Consider the following 12256-nt stretch of genomic DNA (forward strand, 5'->3'; position numbering starts at 1 on the left):
GCACTATACAAATAGCTCTGACCTGGGTGCCCACAAAGATGCTGGGGCCACAGTGGCCCTGTGGCCCCAACCACCTAGCTGGGATCGCAGAGCTGGAGCGGGGCCACACTGATCACTCTGAGCAGCACGAATATGGGCGGCTCCCCTCACTCGGTCCCTCGCAGACAGGCACCAAGCTCTGCCCAACTGGCCTCTCTCTAAACGCCCGGCCCTCCTCCTGCTCTTCACGCGATGAGCTTCCAGAGGGGAGGCCGTGATCCAGGTCTAAGGCATCCCTGGACACAGTGATTGGTCCACCGTGGACACATGACCTAAGTGCATCCAATCAGAGTACATCTTCGCATTTCCCTCGGGAATGCTACAACCAAGACTCTCTTCATCACCCTATTTCGGTGCGTAGCCCCCGGAGCACCCAGCACCCACCCTGGGGCCAAAAGGAAAATCCTCCAGGATACAACCCCAAGAAAACAGAATAAAAAGTTCAGACTGAGAAACTGGGTCCTGATCATGTGTTTGTGTACAGATCAGGCCTTGCCTGGGTCTCCCCCTGCAAAGTATAGTTGTAAGGGCCTAAAAATCCCACTCTGCTGAAGTAAGTTTAGGTTCTATTACTTACAACCAAGAGAATTCTAAAGGATACATGGCAGAGCTGTTCGAATACACAGCTGGGATGATTGTTTGGCCCCCCTGCTGCTCAGGCTCAAAGTCAAGGACCAAGGGTATGGTCTTACCCAGAAGGGTCTGCCCTGCCCCTCCTGAGGCCCCAGGCCCCCTCGGCTGAGAATTTGCCCCAAGCCCTCTGCCCTGCACACCCTCCTCACACACACAGATGACACACAGCACTGGATGGACTTTTATTTTAAAGTCAAAGGCACAGCCTGGATGGGCTGAGGCAGTGACTGTGGATGCCCAGCCCAGACCCTCAAGGCCCTGCCCCCAGCCAGAGGCAGCTATGCCAAGGGGGGTTGGGAGGGGGGGAGAAGGGGCCTCCCCTTATAGGGGTCGCCTACTTCCTTCCTTTGCCCCCAACAGGGGAGAAGCAGGTGACAGAAAGTGAGGCAGAAATGCTTCAGAGGCCTCTCCTTGAACCCGCCCCCCCCCCCCCGCCCCCAGCACAGGTCTTTGGTGGACGTAATTGCACAGACAGTCCATAAAGTGACAGCTAGAGGGGCGCTCCCTCCCAAGAGCAGGGCCTCAGGGGAGGGCAGGGGAGAGGTCCCAGTTTCTCCCCGTGGCAACTCAGTGCGGAGAATGGAGAAACGGGGGAGGAGCCCTTCGGGTGGAGCAGCCCCCTGGGGGAGAAGTGCCTTCTGCCAGATGAGGCACGGTCTTGGCAGAGGCCCCTCCCTCCCTGCATCTCTAACTCTATCTGGTAAGACATAAAAAATTCTCTGCTTATAAAAATACTTCTGCTCTGTCTGGGAGTGGGGTGGGGGGGAAGGGGAGGGAAGGGCAATCCCTGGGGATGGGGCGGGGCCGATACCGAGGCTCCCAGGTCACAGCCCCTATCGGGGGAAGGAGGGGTCGCTGTGGCAGGGGCTAGGAGGGCGGCATGGGGCCGTTGGCTCGTCTGGGGGCTCCCTTGGCGGCGGGGGCCCTGCCCGGGGCGGCGGGCGCAGGGGAGACGCGGCGGGAGGTGGCAGCGCTCCGCAGCTTCTGTTTCCGCCGCTTGGCCAGCGGCGCGTTCTCCACGCTCTTCAGGAAGAAGCCCTCGCGCTTGCCCCGGTTGAAGGCCTGCACGAGAGTAGGAGGTGAGGGCCCCACCACCACCCGCCGGGCCTCGACTTCCAGATCCTAGCTTTAACCCCATCCCGGATCCTCCCTCCCATCCCGCTAGGTCAAGGCCAACAGGTCGTTGGCCTCCAGACTCCCCAAAGGTCAGGGTGGCCACCGACCAGAGGCCAGGACTCACTCACCTCACCTTTATAGGCTCGGAGGGCGTCGCCTCCTGGAGGCCCCGCCTCCCCAGCCCCGCCTCCCATGGGCCCCGCCCCTCACCATGAAAGTGGCGTTGAGCCCGGAGCGCACAGCTGGCCCCGAGGACTCCAGCACGTCGGGTGTCCGGAGTGGGGGCGAGGAGCGGGCGCTGCCGTCCTGCAGCCATGAGCTGCCCCGCAGCCCCTCGAGCTTCAGCCGCTTGGCGGGGTCCACCGTCAGGAGCCCTGGAGCCAGGGCAGGGAAGGGTTGAGGAGGGGCCGAGCGTGGAGGCTGCGCCCGAGAGAGATCCCAACAGCCCCACTCTCCTCCCTGACCAGTCCCCCAGACCAAACACCTAACCCACTGACGACCCCTGCCCCACCTTGACCCCATGGCCGCCCCCCTCGGTGACACCTCCCACCCCCTCCCACCCCCCCACTCCGCACCTCGGACCAGCTCCTTGGCTTCCTCAGACACGCCCTGCCAGGCCTCCCCGTCAAGAGAGAAGCGCCCCTCGCGGATCTTGCACATGATCTCTGCCGCCTGGCTCTGCCCACCCTGGCCTGAGGCCCCCTGGAAGGGGACCTGCCCCGACAGCATCATGTACTGGGGAGGTGGGGGGGGGGGGAAGTGAGAACGGTCCAGACTTCAGGGCCAAGACAGGCCAGGAGGCTGACTTAGCCCACCCACAGAACCATTCACCCTCTCCACGAGGGTAACTCCTGAGGCCCATGTATCATGATGTTGACCTCCAACCCCTAATACTCAGGGGCCCTGACCCCAGCACCTAAGCAACCCTGCCTCTCTATTAGGACGACCCCTAAACCCAGCCTCAGAGCAAACCCTGCCACCCCCACCAAGATGACCCCTGTCCTCTGCCTCGGGGGTTGTCCCTGCTGGCCCGCATCAGGAAACCCTCTGGCCCCAGGCTGGAGGCACTCCGAACCGTCCCGGGGACCCCGTCTCATACCAGAATGACACCGAGGCTCCAGAGGTCGCAGGACTCGTCGTAGCCCTGCTGCGCCAACAGCTCGGGAGCCGCATACTGCAGCGTGAAGCAGGGCGTCTGCATGGGCCCCGCGGGGCTCTGCGGGCGCAGCCGCGCGAACCCGAAGTCGATGATCTTCACGGGGGCTCCGGGCGTGTCATCGGCGTACAGAATGTTCTGTGAGGACGGCGGGGCGGCCGTCAGAGACTAGCCCTCCGCGCCTCAGCCCTCCCCGGCTGCCCAAGCCCCACGCCCACCTCGGGCTTGAGGTCCCGATGCACCACGCCCGCCTCCTCGTGCATGAAGCTCACTGCCGACACGAGGCTGCGCAGGATCTGGCTCGCTTCGGACTCGCTGAAGGGCCGCTTCTTGCGGATGTGCTCCAGCAGCTCCCCGCCCCGCAGCAGCTCCAGAACCAGGTACGTGTGCAGCTGCGGGGCGGAGCGGCAGGCCTAGGTCACCACCTGGGTCAAGGTCCGACCTACCGACCGACCCCCACCCACTGACCAGGCCCCGCCCCTAGCCTCAGTCCCCGCCTCTATTCCAGCCCGGAACTCAAGACCACCCGAAAACCACCCTTAGGCCCCACGTCCTTCTGGGCCTCCGCCCCTTTGCCACCTTAAACCCTAGCCCCCTCCACGTCTTCCTCAAATTCTGTTCCCTTGGCCATCCTCAGCTCCGCCTTCCGATCCTCCTGCCCTACTCCACTCAAATCCCACCTCTCTGGCCTGCCACATCCCTCAGCGCCCCCACCCACCCAGTCCTCAGGCCCCTCCTCCTGCCTGCCTCCCCGCCCACCACACCCCCATCCCCCACCCCCAACCCCCCCCACCGGCCCGCAGCCCTCCAAGAGCAGCCTCCTGAGTCCCTGCGTTGTGCCCCAGCCCAAGAAAGGGTCACCTGGTCGTGATGCACGTCATGCAACTTCACCACGTTTGGGTGCGACTGGCAAAGCCGTAGGGCGGCCACTTCTCGCTGCGTGTTCTCCTCCAGCCTGCGGGCAAGGCAGGCGCGGTCAGTGGGGCCGACCTCCGGCCCCGCCTCCCGGAGCCGTCTTCGCCCGGCCCCGCCCAGCCCGGGCCCGCCCACCTGCGGCTGAGGATCTTGACCGCGAACTCCTGGCCACTCTGGCGCTGGCGACAGCGGCGACACACGGAGAAGCTGCCCTGGCCGAGCGCGGGCTCCCGCAGGTCCAGCTCGTACTGCTGGAAGAAGGGCGAGTCCTGGCGGCGAAGGGGGTGCGTCAGAGATCCTACCAGGGAGCCCCTCCAAACCTCACCGCGGTCACACCATGGGCGCCTGCTGAAGCCAGGTCTGGAATCCACGAGCCCGGACACCCCAGAATCAACTCCCCACCCGGGCCCCACCCACCTGCATCATGGCGCTCCTGGCCACCGCTGCCCGGCCAGGCCGGTCTCCAGCGCCAGATGCTTCCAGCACATCCGTCATCATCACCGCGTTGTTATGGTCAAACAGGATGGAGGGCGCCACGAAGGAGTATCCCTGCGGGGTGGAGGGGGGTGGAGGGGGCTTATGGGCATACCAGCTACAGGTGCATATGGAGTCCCTGCAGGTGCATATGGAGTGAGTCCCTGGAAGGGCCAGGCCCAGTGAGGGGCAGGGCTCAGAGGAAAACCCTGGACCAGAGTGGGTGGGGGAGGACGTTGCTTTGGTATGCTGGTGCACACAGGTGGGTGGACATTTCATTCCACCTTGTTCTGTGATCACTTGGGTTCATGTCCCCCCACCAGTCTGCGACTCCACCGTTCTCACCACAGTAAACCCCCCACCCTGAGTGCCAAGGGCATCATTTAGTACAGTGCAGTGACCCAGAAAACGATGGACCCAAGGCATGAAAGGGCCGTGGCCTGGCATCACACACACTTAGCTTATGAGCATTCAAATCCACCCACTGAATACAAAAAGTCTTTATGCCTTCATCTCAAACCAAACATTGGCCTCCTCTGCAAGGGGGGGCTACTGAGGAAATACAAAGAGGCAATTCAAGGGATTCTTAAGGGTAAGTTTAACGACGAATTGTTTTCTCCTAAAAACACAGCCCCACTGTGCACAAGAACGCAGACTCCACACTTGTCTGTTAGGTTCATCGATCTGTCCCCGGGGCCCAGATCCGTGCCGGGCACATTGTAGTCACTCAATACATATTCTTGAATCATTAAATGAATGAATGAGGGGCGCCTGGGTAGCTCAGTCAGTTGGGAGTCCAATTTTTGGTTTCAGCTCAGGTCATGATCTCGGGGTGGTGGGATCCAAGCCCTACATCAGGCTCCAGGCTCAGTGGGGAGTCTGCTGGAGATTCTCTCTCCCTCTCCCTCTCCCCCCCCACCCCCAAGCCCAGGCTTGTGCACTCTCTCTCTCTAAAATAAGTCTTTTTAAAAAAATAATAAAATAGTTAAATAAAAATTAAAATAAAAAAAATAAATGAATGAATGAAAGTAACCACTGATTCACAAGAAAGAACTTTCTCAGAACTGTGAGATAATGGGGGCGCCTGGGTGGTGCAGTCAGTAAAGCATCGGACTCTTGGTTTCAGCTCAGGTCATGATCTCGGGGTGGTAGGATCGAGCCCTGCATCAGGCTCCACGGTCAGCATGGAGTCTGCTTTAGACTCCCTCCCTCTGCCTCTGTCCTCCCCCCACCCACTCTCTCCCTCTCTAAAATAAATTAATAAATCGGTGGAGGGCTGTTCCAACACAGCCAACACTTGGGAGAGCCTCACAGGGGGGCTGACCCATCTACACTTGCTATTGGCCTGTTCTTATTTCATATTTATGGACCATGTCCTACAGGCAAGGCCCCCACACTGGGCAATTAAACGTAGTCCCTGCCTTCTGGGAGCTTCCAGACCAGGGGAGGCAGTCCCAGTAAGGCAGTTAGGATACAACCTGACACGGTGCCACCTCCAGAGGACCAATGCACAAGGAGAGGGCAACCCAGGACCAGAGCGGCGGGGAGGAATTCACACAGGAGCAGCATCACGCAAGGAGGTTCACTTGAGGGTGGCCTGGGTGGCTCAGTTAGTTAAGCGACTGCCCTTGGCTCAGGTCATGATCCCGGAGTCCCGGGATCGAGTCCCACGTCGGGCTCCCTGCTCAGCGGGGAGTCTGCTTCTCCCTCTGACCCTCCTCCCTCTCATGCTCTCTCTCTCTCATTCTCTCTCTCGCAAATAAATAAAATCTTAAAAAAAAAAAAAAAAGGAGGTTCACTTGAAAGGTGAGTGGGAGTGCCAGGTGGGCAGCTACGGGGAAGGTCCTCCAGGTGGAGGGAATTGCATGTGCAAAGGCACAGATGTGTGCTCTGGAACTGCTGAGCTGTTCGTAGGTGGTAGAGTACCAAGTGGGACAACAGTGAGCACTGAGGCTAGGGCACTGAGCAAGGACCGCATCACGCAGGGCCCTGAATGCCAAGCAGTTTGACCTTGCCCAACAGGCCTAAGCTTCTAAAACTGAGTGGAGGGGGCCTGTGCTTCCACACATGTGATATGATTTGCCAAGGAATACGCAAAGCCACAGTATAAACATGGCATCTCTTTCTAGTTATCCACTTAAGCAACTGGATAGTTAAAACAGTATCTTTACATTACAGTAAAGATATATGGAGTAGAAGGGAAGTTATCATGAAGTTTAAAGATAAACCATGTCATTCAAAGACGAGCCCTGCCGTGGCAGTCTGTGTGACTGACAACTCCAGGTACCCCACCAGTGGACGGGGTCTGGGGGGGATGCTGAGTCCTGATCAGAACACAGGGCCTATGCAGGGCCATGAGTCAGCCCCGGTCCAGGGTGGCAGCAGCATCATCCTGTCTCCATGGCACCTGCAGTTCGGTGAGCTCTCACTCACCTGGAAGATGCGAGGGTCCCCAGGCGGGGGGCTGCCAGGGGGTGAGTAGACAGGCTCCAGCCGAGTAAATTCTTCTGCAAAGTTGCCCACATCCAGCTCTGAGCGGATCTGGGGTCGGAATGGGGCTGGAATTTTCCTGGCAGCCAGAGCAGCCCAATCCAGACCCTGGAGAAACGGAATGAGAGATTGGGGGTGAAGGGCAGGAAGTGAAAACCCCTGTCCCCTCAGGCCACCCTGACTGGGCAGCTCCTCCTCAGTGAGGCAAGGGTCTCTCTGGCATTTGGCTGGAAAGCTGTTCTCCCTGCCTCCCTGGCTTCTGTTTTTCTCCCTTTGATAAGAGAATCCCTATTTCCCTTAGAGAATCATCTCTCCACCACACTCAGTCAATTCTGGGACTTTTGTTAGCATTGGCATGCAAAACAAATCTCTTTCTCCAACTGGACTTAAATCTGGAAGGACATGGGCCTGGAACTGCTGTGGACCCCCTCGGGGTCTAATGATGAAGTCCCCATGGAGAACACCCAAGAGAAAAAGAAAGAAATTCTTAAAAACATAAATCCAACACCTGGATGCAGCCTTGCCTGAGGTCAGACCACTCTTCCTCGGACTTTTCACATACAGGAACTAAAACATGCCTTTTTAAGTTTAAGTTAGGATGGCAGAGCCTGTTTGTTGCCTGCCCAACTTCCATATTCCCCGTCTTCCTTCGTACCATAGCCCCAGTGTTATCACAGGAAGCAATCAATGTACACAATTAAAAGCCAGTATTTAACAAACTTCCTTGCACTTAGGGGTGACCCATAACCTGTAAGTAAAAACTGTGACAATCCAGAGAAAGAACCTCAAGAGGAGGGTGAACAGTTGGCATGTGTCCATTTTGCCCTTCCCCTCCTTTCTCCTCCTGATTTCTGCCTAGATGACAGCCTAAATGGCAAGTGCTCCAGCAGCCATTTTGGACCACGAGGCAACCCAGGGGCTGGAGGCCACACGCTAAGAATGGAGGAGAGTTAAAAAAAAACGAAGAAAGGAGCTTGTATTCATGAAAACACCACAGCAGCCCTGGCCCGCCAACCTTTTATATGAGAACAGAAATAAAAAAAAATAAACCTCTATCTTGTTTAGACCACTGTTCACTCCGCTCTCTCTTCTTAGCAGCCAATCTCTCTATTCCAGGGACATCACCATTTTGAGTAGGACTTTTTGTCACTTGCAGCCAAGATGCCTGACTTGGTCTCAAAGGCCCCGGGTCTGGTACCAGGACCTCAGCATTGCTATCACCAAACGGGCTGTCTTGAGAGCAGGGGGACTGCAGGGAACACCCCTTCTGAGCATCAGCCCTCGAAGACCTTAGGGACTCTCCAGTATGACTGCCGGTCAACCGACTCCCAGAACCCAGGGCCTGGCATGCACGCAGGGTGGGTTTGAGGAATCCGCTTAAGGAAGGGGACACTGCCCAGCCCCTTCCCCCACCAAGGGACAACTTCACCACAAAGACTTAGATTCCTGTCTCAGAAAGCATCTCCAAGGGACCGTGGTAGGAAGATTGGAGATAGCACTCATAGCAAGAGTAACTGAGTGCCTGGCCCACAATAAGTGCCCATAAATGGGCACTTCCGTGACGATGTCAGACAAGTGGCTAATCTGATGCCCACAAGTAAAGAGAACACAGCAGTGAAGTGCACAGGCTTCAAATCATCCAGACCTGGGCTTGGATCTGAGCCCCATCACGTCCTGGCTGTGTGACCTTGGGCAAATGACTTAACCTCTCTGAACTTCAGTTTCCCCATCAGAATGCTTCTGCAGGTTACATGAAATGATGTAACACAGCAGGCGTTCACTGGTACGGGGTCCCGCGAGGCAACGACACTGGCCACGCACAGCGCCCGAGCCAACGAGCTCTCACAAGGAAACAGAATTCACCCTGCACCGCACTCTAATCTGTGCGTGCTCTTAACAACAGAACAAAACCCAAGCGACCGACCAACTGCCCATCTGAATGACAGGCACACAGAGAATGCTGGAACAAAGAACAAAATGCCTGGGTGGGTGCGGAGAGCCCTAAGTGTGACTTTTAGTACTGATGTGAGCCAATAGGAGACCTGCAATCGATCCCCAGCTCTACACCATTTCCTGTGCCATCCGGAGCAGGTCGCCTCCCTTCTCTGAACCTGTCCAGTGAAAGGACCAACGAAGGCATTCTCAAGTCCCTGCCAGCCCTGACAGTCAGTGAACCTACAATTCTTTCCCCCAGGAACACTCCTTCCAAGTTGCACCAGAGATGGAGAAGACAAACCCGCTTTATCTGGCAGTTTTTCTAAGTCAGGTGAAATCAGCTGGTCTCAGATCATCCCTCCAGGGTCCCCCAACCCAGAGCAGCGGCCCGGTCTGGGTAGTGTGCGGAGAGCTGTGGCGGGGAGTCAGGAACCTCACCTGGAAGAAGGGGTGGTTCCTGACTTCCTGCGCCCCCTGGGGCCCCGCGCCCAGCCGCTTCTTGGGGTCCTTGCAAAGCAGCCGCCGCAGCAGGTCCTGTGCCACAGGCCCGATCCGGGGGGGGAAGGGAGGGGAGCACTTCAGGATCCGTCTGGGAGGATTGGGGGGGCGTCAGGGGCAGCGAGCCCCCTCCCCAACCCTGCCCAGGCCCCTCCCTGCCCCCCCTTCTTGTCCAGCCCCGCTCACCGGGACACCTCTGCCTGCGTGTTCCTCTCGCCCTCCAGTGTGAAGGGCGAGGCCCCAGTCAGCAGTTCGAAGAGCAGGATGCCCAGGCTCCACCAGTCCACCGCCTGCCGGGGCAGAGCCAGGGTGAGGGCCTGTGGCCACCCCTACCTCACCCCACCGCCACTCCCCACCCACTCCCCGGCGAACCCACCTTGCCATGCCCCGACTTGCTGCGGATAATTTCGGGGGCCATGTACTCGATAGTGCCACAGAAGGAGAAGGTTCGTTCTTTCTGGGAGGGCAAGAGGACCCATTTGCACACCCAGCAGTCCCCAAGGCTCAGAGTAGGACTCGCTGGACTTGTGAGGGTTGGAACAGGGGGGCAGCGCCTCCTGAAGGCAGGGCCTGGACCTGTTTACCTCTGCGCGGCCAAAACACAGAGCCAGGCACGGAGCAGGAGACAGGAAGGCGGAGGCTTGCATGGGGGTGCAGGAGGCAGGGAGAGTGCCCCTCGCTCACCTCCTCCGTCAGGAACTCCTTGCTAAGCCCGAAGTCTGTGAGGACGATGTGGCCCTCGGAGTCAAGCAGCACATTCTCCAGCTTCAGATCTCGGTAGATGATACCCAGCTGGTGGGAGCGAGAGCAGTGCTGAGCCTTCCTCCCCGACATCCCCACCTCCTACGGCTGGTGCCCAGGCACCAAGACCCAGCTCGAGATAAGGGGAGCCCCCTAGAGAAGGGGTCTCCGGTGCAGCAGTGGGCCCAGGCACCGGGCCATCAGATGGCAAAAGCCATTTCCGATGTAAAAGCAAGGAAGGAGGACACCATGGGAACAGGCCCCAAGGCCCCAGAGGGAAGGAGAGCCTGTGTGAAGAGTCCCATTGCAAGAAGGCCTTGGGAGCCAAGGCATGAGGTCTCCATTTGAGGAAGTTCTGCGAGCGTGGCCCCGGGAGGCAGTCCCGAGTTCCCTGTCGGAGGAAAGCCCCTCTGAGGGGGTGCCACAGGGGGGCTGGGGGGGGGAGACCCCTCCCCAGGCAGCGCTAAGGCCTTCCTTCCAGATGCATCCAGGCCCAGCCCCCACCAAGACCACCCAAGAGAGAGCGCTTCGAGGCTGCCATGTCTGGAGGCCCCTCAGTGCCTGTGGCAAGAGCCCGGAGGCCGGGTCCTCACCCACCTTGTGCAGGTGCTCCAGGGCCAGCACGATCTCGCCCCCATACACGCGCACCTCGGCCTCTTTGAAGTGCTGGCGCTGGTAGAGGTGGGTGAACATCTCGCCTCCACTCACATAGTCTGGGGGGTGGAATGGGGGTTGGGACGCAACGCCGACCGAGCGGCCCCACCTGCCTCCGTGGCCCCCAAGGTCGGTGGGTGCCCGCCCTTACCCAGGATGAGGTGCAGCTTGGCGTCCGTCTGGAAGGCGTAGTGCAGCGTAACCAGGAAGGGTGCCTGGCGCACCAGCTCCAGCACGGAGCGCTCGGTGCGTGTGTGTTCCTGCGTCTTGGCGCGCTGCACCAGGGCTGCCTTACGCAGCACCTTCATAGCATACAGCTTCCCTGCATCGTGCCCGACTGCTTTCCGCACCAGGAACACCTTCCCGTAGGCTGTGGGAGCAGTGGGCGAGCGGAGGGGTAGACCGTGAGCGGAAGGGTGGTGCGGACTGGTGGGGGCGGGGGCGGGGGCGATGCCAACCCAGAGGGCGTGCACACTGGGGGAAGGAGCTGGAGTGAGAGGCAAGGGTGCAAAAGGCTGACACAGCCCCGGAGGGCCCACAAAAGCGGGGAGGAGATGTGCAAACCAGGCTGGAAGACGTGCAACTCCTGGAGGCTTGCCATGCAGGGTGGGGGCAGAACATGGGCAGAGCTGGGGCAGATCAGACAGATGCAGGGGGATGCAAAGTGGACGGGGGAGGGATGTGCAAACCCAGGCCGGGGGAACTTGCAAAGCTGGGAGTGAGCAAAGCAGGAGACCAGGCTCGCATATGGAGGTGTGCAAAGCCCTCGGGAGGGCTGCAAGCCCTGGAGGGTGTTGGCAAATCCCGGAGGACCTTGCAGGGAGGAGCAACAGAATGTGGAGCGGTGCTAGGAGTAGGCATGTCCCTGGGAGTGGGCATGCAAACCCTGGCAGGGCAGGGCGGGGCAGGCAAGGCGGGCCGTGCTGGGAAAGGGTGGGGGGCATCGCCGGAGGCCTGGCCCAGGCCCAGGAGGGTGCGCCGCCGAGAGGCCCAGCACACCAGGCTCGGGACACCTGCCCCGGGGGTGGGGGTCCTCACCTCCCGTGCCCAGCACCTTGAGCAGCTCGAAGTTCTCGACGCTCACCTTCTCCTCGTGCCCGGTCAGGTTGGCTGTGGGCACAGGAGGCGAATGAGCCCGGCCGGTGCATGCCCCCCTCCCGGCCCAGCCCCGGCGGCCCTCACGCGGCCCCGCGCCCCCTGGCCGCCCCCCGCCCCACCTTCGGTGATCCGCAGCTCCACGGCGCAGCCCTCGTCCTCGTCCTCGTCCCCCATGGCGTGCGGGTCGCCGGGGGCCCGCGCGGCTCTGCTCCGGGCGGCGCCGGTTACATGGCGGCTCCGGCCGGGGCGGGCGCTTCCTGGTGCCGCCTCCGGGGGCCGAGGCGGGCGCCGGCGCCGCCTCCCGCTCCCCGCCCCGCGCGGCCTGAGTCAGGCGGCTGGAACGTGACAGCGCCGGGCGGCGGGTGGGCGCGTGGGCGCGTGGGGGCGGCCCGGCTCCCTCCGGCGCGCGGGGCCGGCGGCGGGGCTGTGCGCTCCGGGACCCGTGCGACCCTCCTGGAGACCTGGGAACACCCTTTGGGAGCCGCATCTGGGGTCCAGGGAGAACCT

The 12256-nt window shown here is 60.3% G+C and overlaps 1 protein-coding gene across 4 annotated transcripts; it reads right to left on the reverse strand.

The window, feature by feature from the left end:
- Positions 1 to 837: 837 nt before the first annotated feature.
- Positions 838 to 12024, reverse strand: RPS6KA4 (ribosomal protein S6 kinase A4). 4 transcript variants are annotated; one of them, XM_045893385.3, is made up of 17 exons: positions 11869 to 12024; positions 11736 to 11761; positions 10803 to 11021; positions 10595 to 10710; positions 9941 to 10048; positions 9633 to 9713; positions 9443 to 9546; positions 9197 to 9347; positions 6767 to 6931; positions 4277 to 4408; positions 3995 to 4128; positions 3806 to 3899; positions 3163 to 3336; positions 2888 to 3082; positions 2364 to 2523; positions 1999 to 2162; positions 838 to 1734 (listed from the first exon to the last, which is right to left on the reverse strand). In XM_045893385.3, the coding sequence occupies exons 3-17, from the start codon at positions 10957 to 10959 to the stop codon at positions 1540 to 1542; spliced, it is 2130 nt and encodes a 709-aa protein (XP_045749341.1). In that variant the 5' UTR covers positions 10960 to 11021; positions 11736 to 11761; positions 11869 to 12024; the 3' UTR covers positions 838 to 1539. The 4 variants fall into 4 exon arrangements, with proteins under 4 accessions (XP_045749341.1, XP_045749339.1, XP_064432302.1 ...); XM_045893383.3 differs by having other exon boundaries at positions 11690 to 11761; positions 11869 to 12022; XM_064576232.1 differs by lacking the exon at positions 11736 to 11761 and having other exon boundaries at positions 11869 to 12013.
- Between the last annotated feature and the right edge of the window lie 232 nt (positions 12025 to 12256).

This window comes from Mirounga angustirostris, unplaced genomic scaffold (assembly GCF_029215605.1).
Source record: "Mirounga angustirostris isolate CCGP_5_RB_7025 unplaced genomic scaffold, mMirAng1.0.hap1 SCAF_13, whole genome shotgun sequence".
NCBI classification, from domain to species: domain Eukaryota; kingdom Metazoa; phylum Chordata; class Mammalia; order Carnivora; family Phocidae; genus Mirounga; species Mirounga angustirostris.

What these genes read in the sequence shown, in the direction of transcription:
- RPS6KA4 (XM_045893383.3), bottom strand. Translation starts at nt 11,923, where the DNA reads ATGGGGGACGAGGACGAGGACGAGGGCTGCGCCGTGGAGCTGCGGATC. An exon ending in AGGAGTTCCTGACGGAGGAG is followed by an intron (nt 9,714 to 9,940) that starts GTGAGCGAGGGG and finishes TTGCCCTCCCAG; the next exon opens with AAAGAACGAACCTTCTCCTT. An exon ending in ATCGGGACCTCAAGCCCGAG is followed by an intron (nt 3,083 to 3,162) that starts GTGGGCGTGGGG and finishes CCGTCCTCACAG; the next exon opens with AACATTCTGTACGCCGATGA.